This window comes from Dipteris shenzhenensis, chromosome 24, assembly GCF_047967505.1.
Source record: "Dipteris shenzhenensis isolate YYH24624 ecotype China chromosome 24, Dip_SZ_1.0, whole genome shotgun sequence".
NCBI lineage: Eukaryota > Viridiplantae > Streptophyta > Polypodiopsida > Gleicheniales > Dipteridaceae > Dipteris > Dipteris shenzhenensis.
Window position 1 is genome coordinate 11,426,716 of NC_141619.1, and position 16,316 is coordinate 11,443,031.

A 16,316-nucleotide genomic window follows, 5' to 3' on the forward strand; every position below is an offset into this window, starting at 1 on the left:
GGTTTATTGGTCTAATAAATCTATGCCCCATTTCTCAAAGGGCTAATCAGTTCATCAATAATCCTATTGAGGGCATCATGTCCACCTTATGTGGGATTTGCACACGTAGGCAGGGGTCACACCGCTTGACAAATTCAACTGGGTCTCCAAAAAAAGTCGGCCACCAAAGGCCAGCCTGTAGCACCTTATGTGCCATAATGTCAGTGGCCAAAATGTCCTCCTGCAATCCTAAAGTGGGCTTCTTTGAGCACAACAATGTATTTGTGCTCACACACTCATCTACGTATGATGCCATCCTTGCCCATGCGGTATAGCTGGCTTGTAATTAACTGAAATGGTGATGCATCCTTGATGAGTTTGCGGGCTCTATCTTTCTTGACGGCTTTGTCCAGAGGCAACCCATTGGCCAGGTAGTGGCCAATTTTGGTGGCCCACTCAGGGATGATGTCGATGAGGAATAGGGAAGCATCGGGAAGGTCATCTCCATTTGGGATCCTTAAGAGGTGATTGGCTAGGTCTTCCCTTTGTTCATGCAACTGTGAAGTCAAACTAGGATCCACCTGGTGATACGTCCCGTCATGCATGGCTTGTTGACCAAGTACAATAGTGCTTGGTGGTCCACAAAGAAGACAAACTTGTTGGCCAAAAAGTAATGCCTGAACTTTTTGACTGCATAGACCATGGCTAGGCCCTCTCTCTTTGTTGTTGTGTAGTTGACCTTGGCATCGTTCAATGGACGACTAGCAAAGTACGCAGGGTAGTCCAGGTTATACTCCCTGGTCCACATACCTGATAGCAAAATTGAAGGCATTTATGTGAATGTGGAATATTAGATTCTAGTTCAAGGCTCATAATATCGGTGCAATGGCCACAGCTAGTTTGAGGGTTTCGAAGGATGTTTGACATTCCTCGGTCCACTCAAAGACTACTAATAGTTTGTATAGTGGTCATGCTATGTCTGCGTAGAATAGAATGAACCTTTGGTAGTAGCCCATGTGGCCAGTAAATCACTACACTCCCTTGGTGTTTGTGGGGGGTGGTAATTCTAGAATGAGCTTGATTTTGTTGTAGTCCATAAAGATACCATTCCGAGACACTATGTGCCTGAGAATCACATCATGTTTGACCCAAAATTGATGCTTAAGGGGATTCAGGGATATATGGTATAACTGACACTTTTCCAAGACCAACAGTCTCAGGTATCTCAGGTGATCATCCCAAAGAATCCGTCTAGGAAGCTATAGGCTTCCTTTCTGGCTACCCTTTCTAGGACATGTTCTATGAATGGCAAGGGGTAGTGGTTGCACCTGGTGGTAGCATTAACGTTTTTCAGATCTATGCACACTCGAATCTTTCCATTCTTCTTCGGACTATCATGATGGGTGACACCCAGCGTGTATGCTCCATATCATAGATGAATCCCACATCTATGAGTTTTTGGATCTCCTCTCTCACTATGAGCGCACATTTGGGATTCATAGGGTAGGGACATTGACGCACCGACCTAGCATCATCAAGCATGGGTATCATGTGCTGCACGACTTTAGTCGGCACACCTTTCATATCTATGTATTTCTAGGCCATACATTCCTTGTACTCTCGAAGGAGGGCTATTAAAGAATTCTCCTCATTGGAGGTGAGATCGTCGGTGATGAATACCGGTTGGGGGTCCTGACCTTCCTGTGCCAGGTTTACCTCCTTGTATCCTTGGAAGCACCCATCTTCTTGAGATCTCTTGGCCTGTTGGTATAAGATCTTGCAATCCTTGATTGTGTAGGCCTTCCTTCTTGGGGGTAGTCCTCTTGGCCCTAGCGGGAGCCACCGAGCTTTTGGATGTTGGGAGTTTCAGACCTAAAGGGGGCTCTTTCATGGCACTTATAGAGCCAATTGTAACCTTGCTTACCCTTGCTCCCCAATTGGAGGAGAACTCATGGTGAGCAGTAGTGGCACCAACATATGCTAGCTAGTGGAGGCCTAATTTGACCCTCACCGTCCCCTTGCTCACCTTACGGGGTTTGAGCATGTTGAACATCCTGAGGGGAACCACCGGGATCAACCCCTCGAGTTCAGGCATTGTCACTTGGAACCCTATTCTCTCTAGGACATCAATGTTTGCCAGAATGTGCATCCAGTTTTGAGAGAATTCCCGCTCGAGAAGAGGGGCATACCAAAATTCATCAGCTTCCTTCTCATCTTCTTCCTTCCCATGAGGTTGGAACAATTTTAGGGATGTTGTCCGGATGGTTGTGTCAGATTCTGCGGGCAAATAGTTGTGCTGACAATGGGTGGATCTTATAGGTGCGCAAGTCCACTCGCATGATTTGCTCCTCATGCTGCACAAATAGATGTTGTGGGTGCGCCAATCATGTACGTGTCCAGACATACGCAGGAAGGGCCTGCCTAGGATGGCTTTATATCCTAGTTGCTAGGTAAATTCCATGACTACGAACCTAACGGGATACATGAAGTTGAATACTTTGATCTTAATACTAGTGAGGACTCCCAAGGGTTCCGTAATTCTGCCATAAGCTAACTTTACTACTAGGTGGGTTTGCTCGAGCGTAGGTTTTCCCCACTTCACCCAGCATTCCTTAGTATAGACACTCACTCCTGCTCCCCCATTCAAGATGGTTCTAGTAGGCTATGGGGATATCCATGTTAGTATCATCACCTTCAAAATATTGGCCCAACTTATTGATGGGAGCCTTGGGTAAGTTCTGTCCCTCCTCTGGCGATTGATCGGCCTTGGGGCTAGTAGGTCTTGGGGGCAGGAATCATCCGTTCATCTAGTTTGATAGGTCTCGCTAGAGGGTAGGATTCCCTCTTAACAAGGAGGTGATTGCCATTTTTACCTCAGTAGAGAGGAAGGCCACCAACTCGATGCTATTGTAGGGTTCCTGAGAGGTCTTTCTACCCACTGATAGAGCAAATCCTTGAAACCATAAAGGTCTCCTTCTTCTTGTAGGTTCTACAACATTGGGTCCTCTTGGAACATTTGTTGCATCGAAGTTGGAGCTTCTGATTTACCAAAGCTGGAACGTTCGTCTTCTTCTACCCTTTCTGGCACCCTAAGCGCCTTTGCTCCTCTGTGCGTGGTCAGCTGGGCTGGGTGGATGGTATCCGAACCTCTGCTAGTTTGAGTCGATACTCAAACTTTTCTTGGCACTACCATACCAAGTCTTGAGCCTCTATTACATATTGTTTTTCCAGGGCTAGGTCCAGATAGGTTCCCTTATATGGAGGTGGGGGTGTGAGACCTCAGGCCTGCACTAACTTGTTTACATCCGGGTATGGAGGTACACCCAGGTCACTCTAGGAGGGAATCCGTCCTCCGGAAGCAGAGGAGGTGGTGAGGGTAGTTGTCTCCTCATTAGAGCCATCTTGAATGAGCACCTAGTCGGCTCCTTCGCCTGCTTGTATGGCCTTCTTGGATCGGGATTGCGGTGATTGAGACACATTAGGGTTTTGTGGCAGGGGTGCTTTATCCTTCCTTGCTTGTTTCTTCATTGCCCTACTTATGGCTTTAGCTTGCATCCTTGTGATGACCTTCAAGGGTACTATTGCCACCTGACCTTGTTCAATACTTAGTAAGTTAAGGCTGGTGCTCTTAGGCAGGGTGACCGGAGTTGCTGGTCTTCTCAAGGGACAATCGTTGAATAAATGTTCTATTTCGCAACCAGTGCACAAGGGTGTAGGGCCTGTCATGGGCAGGACCACTGGGGTAAGATCCCTGTAAGGGCAGTCCTTTAAGAAATGCGACCCCTAGCACTTGAAGCATGACACCGAAGGGTTTGTAGAGCCCTTATAGGGGGGTTATAGGGGTACTCACTTGCCTTGTGTGGGCCCTGGCAAGTATAACACTAGATCGGAGGCCTTCATGTAACGAAGTTCATGTCTCTCGCCCTTTCAAGTCAGGGGGGCAGTCTGGAACATTGGGACTTGCTGATCCTTATGTAGGAGGTAGTGACTTAGGGTGCCACTTCCTTCCTCGTAAGGGTAATAGTCGAGCTGACCATGGTCCGAATCTGGTTCCTCCCAATCATTGGGCACTTCCTCTACCAATACTTGATTAATGGGAGTTATATGGGGTGAGGTAGGTTGGGGACCCAGTACGGGCAGTGGTAGGGGAGCCTATTGTGCTTTGTACTGCCCCGAGCTAGCCAAAGGGGCACCTTGTGCATTCATAGGGTTAGGTGGGGCTGTCAGGGCGAGTGGGGGTCTTACTTGGTACATAGGTTGGGGCAAGGCCCTCGAGAATCTGCATTGGGAGGTGGCATGGTTTCCCCTTCTATGATAGTGTGTGAAATAGAGGGCTTGCCTTGCCCTAAGGGGGGGGCACTCATTGGAGGGATGGTTGCCCTTGGGTTACTCAGCACCTCCTTAGAGGACCTTGACTTCCACTGCTAGCCCAGCTGATTCAACAGATTTGAGGCCAACTCGCTCATATCCAAGCCCTTGGGCTTGTTGTTCTCCTTCTTGGTAGGCTCCACATTGGAAGACCTTACCGATGGTGATACTTCTGATGGGGTTGTGGTTTTGTCCTAGGTAACCTTGTCCATCATATTATCACTTATATGGATAGCCACCTTGCTGCATATTTCGAAGGAAGTAGGATTCATAACCACATTAAGTGGTCATGCAGCTTCGGGTCTGCCAATTCGATGAGGAAGCGGGGCAACAATCCTTTGTCGCTCATTTGCTCATATGGTTCGCAATGAGAATTGAGGTGTTTGATTCTAGCTATGTAATCTTGAAGGGATTCTTTGTCATTCTGCTTCACCTCATATAAGAGATTAATCGGGCTCCACTTATGTCCACTGGGGGCGAACCCTATGCTTTCCACAGCATCTCCCAGTTGACCTTTTCTTATGAGTTAAGAGCCCTATACCATTGGCTTGCCTTGCCATCCAGACTGAGGCCAAATGCATTAACCATTTCTAGATCTCTGGGAGCACCAAAGGCTTTGCATATCTACTCGAATCGCTCCACGTGGGAGACCGGATATCCTTCCCCCAGGAATTTGGTCATCAACTTGGAGATGGCTATGGGTCGCGACTCCTTGAGGGATTAGTGATCCCTACTAGAAATACGGGTGCAGTCGGGGGTGGTGTGGCCCCCCGTCCTAGTGCATTCACTAGGATGTGCATCGCATCATCTGATAGCACCATTTGGGAAGTTGGTGGAGGTGGCACCATTGTGGGCCTAACAGGTCATAGTGGTGGCCTCAAGCTTAGCCCTGGGGGCAGGATCCACTAAGTTGTTGGTACTGGCATTGGGGGTGAAGCACCTTGCCCTCCATCCATTGGAGCAATAGTTGCAAGTGGGAACGATTAGGCTCCAAGAGGGGGTAGGTCATGGGGCATCTGCATGGAGGTTCCTTACATTGGGTAGTAGGGTGGAACTTGTGGTGCCACATAGCCAGCGAAGGTTGGGGGCACCTGGAAAGTCAAAAGTTCATAAGAATTCCCCCCATGAGAGCCTCACACATCTCCTCAGCTAGGGTCTCATTCTATGAAGTCCCTCATCCATGGGTCTTCATCATCCATGCATTCCCACTGAGGATGCCTTGCGAAAGCTATAGGGGCCCGAGTCCACAAAGGCAGTTTCAGTCCCTATTTGTGGGTCAAGAGCTGGTTGTTGCTGGCCTTCCCTTTCCACGGACATACTAGCGAAGGGGTTCTCCATGTCTACTGAATCCGTCCGACGCAATCATCCAAACATGTTGGTGATCATACCTCTTAACCTGGATGCTACAGAAGGAGCAGGAGAGTTGGGTGGAGCCAAACTAGTGAAGGGGGCTTCAGAAGCCCTCAGACCTGCAGGGTTTTGCATTTCCTCGTTCAAGCTCTCCGTCTCATTAGAGCTAGATGGATCCTCCCGTCGAGGCCCTGTTGGGATATCTCAAGGTGTATGCCTCAGGCACACCTTGGTTTCTATGTGTGAGTGCTAGAGGCACAGTTAGGTTCCCACAAGCGCAGTTAGGTGGTGGAGAGCCACATAGGATGATTGAGAGAATCTAGGAGCAGATTGAGGAGATGATTGTGGAGCTCTGAAGTCATCAATGATGTCAGTGAGCATGTATGAGGTGCCTACTTAAGGACCTCACTCTTCTTCATTCCATAATGCAAGTATTCTGAGTTTGTGTCCACAAAGCCAAAACATAAAGCAATGTCTTGTTATGCTACAAAGGATGAAAATGCCAACCTGACTTCCTTGTTGAAGATTGCCAAAACAATGGTTGCCAAAAAGGAAGCAACTACAAAGCCAAAGATCTACCCTCTCATGGCACTTTTATTTGACTCCAAGTACAAGAAAAAGATGAAGGTCAGATACCTAAGATATGCTTCTCTACACAACTATGGAGATGACAAGATAATTGTTCTCTTGAAGGATATGATTTTCAGATCCACTTGTTCTACTTCTTTTATCATGGCACCATCTTATAAGGCACTAGACACTACCCATGTGGTAAGACCTTGCCTTGACATGGATATTTTGCCTCCACAAGATGAGGCATCCCATGAAGATTATGCATTTTAAATCATCTCTATGTATGCTCCAGATCTCTCTTTTTATGTCAAGGTACTCAGCCTGGATAGTCCTCCAAAATGAATGAAATAAACTATTGTGTTTTGTGTGATTTGTAAACACCTCTGGTCACCTTATGATGTAGGCCATGTGTATGTTTTGCTCCATGGTACCTCCTGCAGACATTGGAAGGTCTTTTTGTATCCCTTTTGTTTACCTTACACCCATGGGAACCCTTGCTAGCATGAGAACCTAGCCATAGATTTATCATTTACCACCATGAGATGGCATGAGAAACTATGAGACTAGATGTATCCTTGACATAGCCTGAGGCATTCCCTTGAGGGGGGGTTTGTTGGGATATCTCAAGGTGTATGCCTCAGGCACACCTTGGTTTCTATGTGTGAGTGCTAGAGGCACAGTTAGGTGCCCACAAGCACAGTTAGGTGGTGGAGAGCCACATAGGATGATTGAGAGAATCTAGGAGCAGATTGAGGAGATGATTGTGGAGCTCTGAAGTCATTAGTGATGTCAATGAGCATGTATGAGGTGCCTACTTAAGGACCTCACTCTTCTTCATTCCATAATGCAAGTATTCTGAGTTTGTGTCCACTCTTTGCTTTCCTTTCAGCTTACCAACAGGCCCTAACACTGAGTGAGAGCTAGGAACCGAGCTTTTGGTTTGGACCGATCCCAAACTGGGGCGAAAGGTGGGTTGAGCGCAGCTCAAAACACTATCCTCGGGCGCGGGTTCCTTAGACAAAATTCTTCCAGACCTTAAGTGCATATATAAGATCTCTAAAATGGTACACTTTGGCTAAAACTTTAATTTTGTATTTTTTGGACTACCCCTAAGATATCCTGACGGTTGTGGGGATAGGGCTAAGGCAACGGTCATAGGGAGGAAGTTAAGGCAATGGTCGTAGGGATGGAAAGTGACACATGTCAGCGGGATGAAGTGCAGGTGGTATCCCCACAGTCGTGGGATTAGCACTAAGGCTACAGGCGGTGGGATAACAAGGTTGGTGAGATGAGGTTGACAGTAAGGCAACGGTCATAGGGATAGACCTTGGGCGTCGGTCGATGGGTTATCTGTCCCAATGAGATATTAGCATAGTGACAGGCGTGGGGTTGACAGTAAGGCAACGGTCATAGGCATAAGCTCAAGGACACAGGTCAACGCCTATCAGACCAGCGAGATCATTGATTTTGACACATACTAATTAAGGCGGCGGGTTAGACGATGGTCAAAAGTTAGGTCTTGGGGATAAGGACTAAGCCGACGGGTCAACGCAAGTTTGATCCGGCGACATAGTGCTATGGTGATGGGTCGGTAGGTTAATGCTATGGCGACGACCCGTGGGGATAGAAAATGTCTAGGAACACAAATTTTGCCGACTTTTATTTGGTGATTTTTGGTGATTTCTTAGTTTTTGTGCTAGCTATGAGTGTTTGTGGGTGCTATGCACTACCTAAACCACCTATACTAAACAAAAAGAGCAAAAAACATCAACTTTGGATGCATGAATGAAATATTTCTACAAGTTGGGTTGTTCACCCTCAAGAACCATTTTGAAATTGAGCTTCCATCTCCATTTTTCAGTGTTTTTGTTAGGATTTGCACTCCTAGCTACTCCTTATGAGAGCAATGCAAAGCACGAGCCATCCACATGTGTCACTCAAGCAGCTCTCGGATTGTTGAAATGTGTTTCCATGAGAGAAAGAGGGAAATGGGAGACGAGAGAAGAGAGGGGAGAAGGGAGGGAGAAGGAGAAGGGAAGAGGTGAGTGAAGGGGGATGGAGTGGCAAACACAAAGGCACTACAAGGGAAACAAGAGAACACCCAAAGACACTCTTGGAAGAGAAGAGGGAGCTTGTATTCCAAACTTGTGCATACAACAATGAAGACCAAAGTCAACCATTTGGCCTTTTATACAAGTCACCTTTTGAAGGGAGGGCCAACCCTTTTCCTTTTTGTACTCTCCCTTTCTTTAAATTCGCAAGGCTCTTGGGCCCATATGGTGCCAAGGCATCTTCTCTATCCTTTCCTTCTCTCTTCAATTGTTACATCTCTCTATGTGTCGAAAATAGCACTTGTGTTAGCCATATAAGAGCGCTTGTTACAATCCCAGAATTAGGAGGGGCTCCTGCCAGGACGTTTGGAAAAAACTTGGCATTAGGAGGTGCTCCTAATTGGGTCCCAAAATAGCGCTTGTGTTAACCTCACCCATTTGAGTCCTAAGCCATTTGGGGCTCAAAATCTAAATGTGAGGCTCAAAACTTGGAGTGGCGAGGTCGATCTTGAGCCATTTGCGGCTCAAAACCCATAAAGCATGTAATTGTACTCCCTCCATGGCTACGGCCATTGAAGTAAATCATGAAGCCTAATCACCTCTAATCACTCACTACCATGCATTCTGTGGATGTTAACACATATGTAGGGTGCCAGTGGAGAGATGATTGTGCGTGGAAGGGGTCAGTGCCACATGGGAGTGCTGACTGGGCACTTGCTGATGTGGCAGTGAGACGTGTCATTGCTAATGTGGTAGGTGCTGACTCAAATGATGATGTGGTAATCAGTGATGAGTTGGTAGGATAAGGTGACATGGCACTCCCTGGCCATGATGACGTGGTAGGGGATAAGATGCTGCTAATGTGGAAGGATTTGATTTTTCCTTGATGATGTGGCATGGGTCAATGAGATGCCACGTGTTGCCTATAGGACCAACCAAAGGTCTAGATAGGGCTTGATGGAATCTTTGAGATTCCAAGGGAATCTCAAAGATTCTAGTAGTATTTCCCATATGGAGGGAGTTGAGCTTGCTCGTGGTTGTTGCTAGGAGCTGCGATTGTTGATTGGATAGGCCGTTGTAGAAGGCTGTGTTGGATGTTGCTATAGCGGAGATGGGCTGAGTCGAGAGGCTGTCGGGCTTGGTGCGTCGTGGCTGTGTAGGTGACGGGTCTACTACAAGGACGTAGGGAGTGCCATTTGAAGTCATCGTGTGGCAACTAGGAGCTATTGCTATAGATGCAGCTGTAGAGCGTGGTGAAAGGAGTCCACCTTAATTGCTAGCTATAGGGAGTTGATGGAGGCGGGGGCTGGTATTGATGTAGGGCATCCCAGCTTGGAGTCGATAGCGTGGATGAAGCTATGGTGACTGAGTGAGGCTTGGATGGTTGACGAGACGACAATGGTGGGAGGGTGTGTAGGAGCTTGGTGTGGCATTGCAGTGATGAGAATAGCTGTGATATGGGCACGCCATCATGCATGGAGAGGCTCATAAGAGAGTCGCGGGGTTGAGGGCATCTGTTGATGTGTAGAAGCTAGGAGCTTGATGGATGGCGTCTTGTCTATCTTTTTCACTTGAGCCTTCTAAGGATCTTCGCCTACGATATAACACTTCTCTAATTATATCCCATGTAAGTTAGCTAGACCTCGACAAAGAGAAACCATCAAATCATCTTGTCCCCTCCTGGCATAATTGAATGATTGAAGATGTGGTAATCTACCTACCTATTAAAATAGGCACAGCATGGCAAGTTGCCTTTTCCTATGTCCGCGACTCTTTCTTGAGTAATAACTATCTACACTATGATGATTTTGCAACATCATGCTTTGTTGATAAATGTTGGTATTTCACACACACTAGTGCAATAGATAGCAATACTCACATCAACTTGTAAACATTCAATTTTTTCTATTTTGCTCCAATTTTTTCATGTGAATCGTCTAAAGAAAGACTACACATCATTATTTTATGAACGTATACTATGTATAAGGAGTATTCTACATCGTTCTTATAACAATCACATGTCAACTAGCTATGCATCATTCTATACTCTTTTGATAGGCATTATTTCTTCCATACATTATGTTATGTTTGAATGCCCACTTCTAACCTTCTAGTAGTTAATTGAGGTTTGAGCGCACATATAATTTGCGAGTTGATCAAGTCTCGCATATGCAATCCACAAAATGGCTAGACTACAAACAAGCTAATCAAGGCCAACATAGTGAGCCTCACAGCCAATTCAAGTTGAATATAATACAATAGGAGACTAGAGTGAATATGCAAATTTTCACATTCAAATATGAGGCAAGTTTCATTAAATTCCAAGAAGGGTTCGAGGGGCATAGCCTTTAGGGGCCATGAGGAGACACTTAGATTTCATTCAAAGTTTCAAAGACAATAATACAAGACTCCATATGCTATTAAACAATTGGTCTATTGACTTAAATATGTAATCCATGCTTCACATCTCCTTCACATGCAACATTGATTGATAAAATAGCAAATAGTTTCAAAAGATATGCAATTTCAACAAGGAGGTTTTAATGCTTCACCAAATGCTAACATTGGGTAGAATAGCAAGAGTTTTTTTGCAATAAACTTTCTAAAAAGATAGAACTAATTAAAATAGGAATGCCAAAATTACTCAGAGAAAATAAAAAGTAGATGCTAATACTTGGTTGGTTTTGTGCCTTTTAGAGACTATTGTTAAAGTGATTCTCTCAGATGAGCCCTCAAGCACTTTTTGGCAAAAGAATGGCACTTCTTGATACTAAAATAGCTCAATTATATAACGTTTTGGTGAGGCAATATCTCTTTGACTCACCTAACATACTACTATTGGTTGTTTAATATTTCACATGGGCTAGAGTGACTATGGAGGGATGAAGTGAGTAATTCATATCCTTGTAGTATATTACAAATCATGGTACTGTATTATGTGCCGAGTTATAGTGAAGCAATGCTCTTTAGTGATTATCTATCTTGTAAGGATATTTTGCGGTTATTGAATGCTACAACTAAGGGTGGATCTACTTTCTTCAATTAAGAACACATGGTAGTCCTTGAAAAGTTGTCCCCCTCTATGGTACACAACTACCACTTTAGTGAGTATGCTATGAGATGATCTTTGTACATAATATACACACTTCATCAATTACATTAAGAATAAGTTTTTAAAAGATCTGGCTAGGAATCCTAAGAAAGATTAACATTCGATAGTGTTTAAACTCAACCAAAATATTGAAGTACACCTTTGCCTGTTTTTGATTGCAATGTCAAATATGTGATCCACTTGTTATTAATAAATAAGGGAGGTATATATTATGTTCCACTTGAGCAAAAAGTAACCTATGGGGTCACTCTATAAAAACCCATATGGCACATATTTAAGGCTTCCCTATATTAATATTTTGCATTTTCCACATAATCGTTTTACCCCTTCCTTATATACATTTTTGATTTTGGATTTGAATTTCCCTTCTCGCTCTATACATTCACATAAAAGTTAACATTGAATAGGCATTTTCAAAATCCCTCATGTCTTGTAAGACCCCAAATTCAAAGAATACCTTGCCATTAGCTAACATGCCATGTTACATGTTTATTCAATGGAGACCTCACCTCAACAAAATCTAAACGGTGGCAAAATGATGCTGATGGATACCAAAGTCATTGCAAATGGATGACATCATTTGCAAAGTCCCTTGTGTTTAGGATAATGACTTCATGGGAAACACAAAAGCATAATTCAAGACCACGAAGTCTTGCCATATTGCCCCATGAGAAGAGTATCTCGATCGACAGAACTAGAAACATGAATGTGATAATAATAAATGTTATTTAGAAACACAAGAGTAGGCCTAGTGGTTCTTATGATGAGAAGAGTCACATCTTTGAAGATAGTCTCCTTGCTCTCAAGATGGTTGTGATTAAAATGCATGATAATATTTTACCTTAAAGGAGACTAAAGATTATTTCACCAATTGAGCACCAATTATAGAATCTCAAAAAAAAGGGAAAAAGCTTCCATATCATTATAGAAAGGACCTCGTGTAGTTAGGGACCCTAAATGCTCCCAATCATGAAAATCAATTTAATTAGCATTTGCAGAAATAGATTGAGCCTTTGTAGCAAATGAGTGACGAATTGGCACATGAAGTCATCAACTTAAACACAAGTAACAAGTCCTCACTAGCCTTACCATTAAAATGCATTCTTGTCTCTTTACTTGCCTGAATAGTTCACAACACCAATCTAGTGGTGGCCCCATCTCTAAGCCTCTTTTCCTTAAAAGACTTACATGTCCAATTCTAATTCCATTCCCCTAATGCATATCTAGTGGTGGCCCATCTCTAAGCCTCTTTTCCTTAGAAGACTTAGGTGTCCAAATCTCATTCAATTCTCCTAATGCATATCTAGTAGTCTCCTACACAAATCTCCTCTTTTAATATCTAAGATCAATTAGTAGGGGAGAAGCCGATAAGATATTAATAAAGCGATGGAAATTTCTAAATTGACCCTTTGTAATGCTGAAATAAAAAATAGTCAGAAGTCTAGATAATAAAGACTACCCTTAATCTCTATTAGCTTCTTTTCCCTAAAATATTATGGTTTTTAGATTAAAGCACATAAAAGTTAACCTCACATAGTTAATGCAAGTAAAGTCATGATTGATAACTGGAAGAAATCACAACAAGGACCAATTTTTTTGAAGCATTGTTCCACTTTTGAGTTCATAGGATGGTTAGTTGAGAGGGGACTAAAGGAGGAGTAGATAAATTTTGGGCCTCAATAAAGAGCCTAAGGGCTTATTCCCATTGCCACAGTAAAAAGCATTTCGATGAGGATTGAAAGGGTTCTTGTTATGTTAAATCTCTTGACGTGGGAATGCTACTTTGAGCACGATTCTTGTTAAGAAAATTTGAGGATTGAGATCTAATCAAAACTGTACAACGTGGGTACTCGTTTGAAACTTGATCATAAATTTGATGGTTTTTTAAATTCCAGATTTGATTTTAGAGCACACCCAAGAGGGTGAGCAATCACAGACACGTCAGATGCCCATATTTGTTAGATGAATGATGGAGCATCTAAGAGGGGAGGGGATTTGAAACTTTGAGCACAATGAGCGGAGGAAGGGACTTGTCCCATGGCATACGTCGAGGAGTGGAGTCCCCTGCCCTCCTATTGAAACAAGGTGGCAAACCACTATGGCTTGCTTTTAATAAAAGTAAGACTTGTTAACATAATGAAATGCTTAACAGTAATATACTAATATAACAGTAATATACTAATATAACAGTGGCACAACCACTAAGTCCCCATTCAGAGAAAATGTAAAGTAGCTCCAATAAATATTACAATAAAAATTTCCAATAACTTGTAAAGGGGAGGAGAGGGAAAGAGAAAAAAGCAAGTGAAGACGGGAAAGCTAGAAGAGTGAAAAGCGAGGAAAGGAGTGAAAGAGAGAGTGGGGGCATGCATGGACATCCTCCCTATATTTTTTATAAAAATGCTATTATAGAGTCTAACCTAACATTAACCAGCACTTAACTAAGATTTAGGGTCGGTTGAGACTGGGTGATAGCCAAGGATACAAAAGGTGCGTTGGATGACTTGTCGCAATTTTATTTTGAGAGAGAAGATGTCTGACGGTAGGGACATTCGTCTGGCATCATCCCCATGCCCAAGGACCGCCCTAAAGCATCCTTCTACGAGTGAAAATTTTTCGCGGGCATGTAGTTGTGAAGTGTGAAACCCAAAACAGTGAGAATCATCCAATACCAACCCACATCGCATTCTTATGGCGTGAACACGATGAGGGTTGTTTGAACCGAGCCTTAGAAAGTGAGCTTGAACATTTGAAAGACGGAAAATTTTTTTTCCCCACCTTTTCAGACTAAAGATCCCTCAAGCGAGGTTGGTGGTGAGAGCGCGCGAATGAATTGGAGCGAATGTCAACTTTGAGGTCCGCAAGCAAAGACTCGGAATTTGGAATCGGAATGAAGTAGAGGTTTTGAGAGTTTTGAAGTCCGCAAAGCAATTGGCTATGGAGGTCGCCGTCCCCTTCGCTTTGCTTTGAGCTCTTGCGCTCTCAAGCTCTGGGGCTACGGCTTCCCCCTGCTTCTAGGGTTTCCCAGCCCTTGCATGGACCTCTGCCCTTCTTCCACAGCCCCCGGCCTCGCCCTCGCCCTCGCCCTCGCCCTCGCCATGACTGACGACACCGACAAGGCAGCCGGAGGCTTGGATCGCGTCCTTTACGGTTCCTCCCCCCCCACTCCAGCTGCCAGGTACCACTCCCTTACCTCCCCTCCCTGCGTTTCTGCGTTTTCCAGTTTTCCTGGCCGCTCTTTTGTTTCGTGTCGGCTTCCAAGCAAACGTTTCTTCGCGATCTGTACCTTATTAGCTCTCTAGCGTCTCTCTCTCGAGATTTGAGCATGTTTACAGCTGCACTTGATCCCCAATTCTGCAGTTTTCAGTGGCCTATTACGTGCCGCGATCACTGAATGTCATGTTGATTATGATGAGTGCACCAGGCCATTATCGCTCTGGATCTTTATACCCCTGGGCATTCACCGTTTTCTATCCATTCCGGCACTCGTTTTTGAATTTCTCAAGTCGTTAGAGCAAGGAAGTGTTTCTACAGAAATACGTCAATTTCGAGAAGGCTAGCAAAGAGCAATTTGCTGTACAAACGACAGAAGTCCAGAATGTGAGCGTATACGGTGCTAATATTATCTAAGAACTACGCTTCAAAGTGCCATGAGTGCGAGTCTGATATAATGACATCTAAGAAGAGTAAAGGTCGGAAAAGCTAAATGATGCCAAATAGGAAGAATCTTGCTCACAATCAAAGAAAGCCAAAGTTATTTTGAAGGTTTCCAACGGGTGTCGTGGTTTTGGTGAGAAATGAGCTACAAACAAGCAGAAAGGTGGAGCCACTAAAACGGGCATCATCACCCATGCTGGCTGCGAAGTCCTAGGTAGTACATAGTTGTATCATCAGTGATGACATCATCATCATCCTCATCATCTTCAGCATAATCACCATCATCGTGTCAATCGTCGGCAACAGGTTAGGCCAATGCAGCACAATGTGGGGACCTCACAAGGTGTTAGAAGTCAAGGGAGAATCGAAGGGGGGCGAAGCTTTGCTGATGTGTAGCTAATGATGGAGCGCTGGTGACCTTCGATGAGCGCTCCCCACCTTGGTCTCCTGGCTGTGACTCTGTTCTTGACATGGGCTGTGGTAACCCCTGTGGGTCGTGTCCCAAGTCTGAACATGGATGGGAGGTCGCCCAATGTGATCTGCGTGTTCGTCCATTGTCGAGTATGGCGCGACTCAGGCTCTAGATCTCTGTTGCGCCTGCTATTTGTGACCGTGCGGTCTGTGTGGTTCGACTGAAAGAACTCCGTGATCCTGATTTGGGACGGGTCTGATGATAAGCCCAAGGTCTATCTCTGTGTCCGGAGTAAAAACTCTTTGTGTTGAACTGTCTCATGAATGAAGGTGGCGAGGCACCCGTGGTTTGGATATGAGAGGAGCTTGGAGAGGGGTCCGAAACCATCCCTAAAGAGACAGTGATATCGACTGCGGATCTCGTAGTATAGGAGATCCTCTTGGATGACCTGGTTGACCTCGTGGTACCCAAGTGGGATAGATGGAGCATCTAGGCTGTATTGAAAGGGGGGCAATCTGTCCATGTGGAGCCCCTATCTCTCAACCCACCTACGAGTATATGCATACCAACCTCTCTTGTCTCCTCCATCCGCGAAGCCCATGGACGAGGACAGGGCCAACCATTGTAGCCTACGTCGCTCTGATTTGCAAGATCTGTAGATAAGTAATGGTCTGAAATGCTGCATCTAATTGTAGTGGAGAAGCGCCAAACTCGGCCTGAAAGATTTGATGTGGCATTGATGGCTTGCCTCGGATCATCCATGAGAGCAAGAGAATCTGTAGTCGCTCTACTCGAGCCTACTCTGTTTGCCGTA

General features: G+C 44.8%; 1 protein-coding gene across 1 annotated transcript in view; it reads left to right on the plus strand.

The window, feature by feature from the left end:
* Nucleotides 1-14,328: 14,328 nt before the first annotated feature.
* LOC147886220 (uncharacterized) overlaps nt 14,329-16,316 on the plus strand; it is a 30,463-nt gene continuing 28,475 nt past the window's right edge. The window contains exon 1 of the mRNA XM_087395349.1: nt 14,329-14,611. Within this exon, the coding sequence (XP_087251475.1) occupies nt 14,469-14,611 (143 nt within the window). The 5' untranslated portion in view covers nt 14,329-14,468. The remainder of the gene's footprint in view (nt 14,612-16,316) is intronic.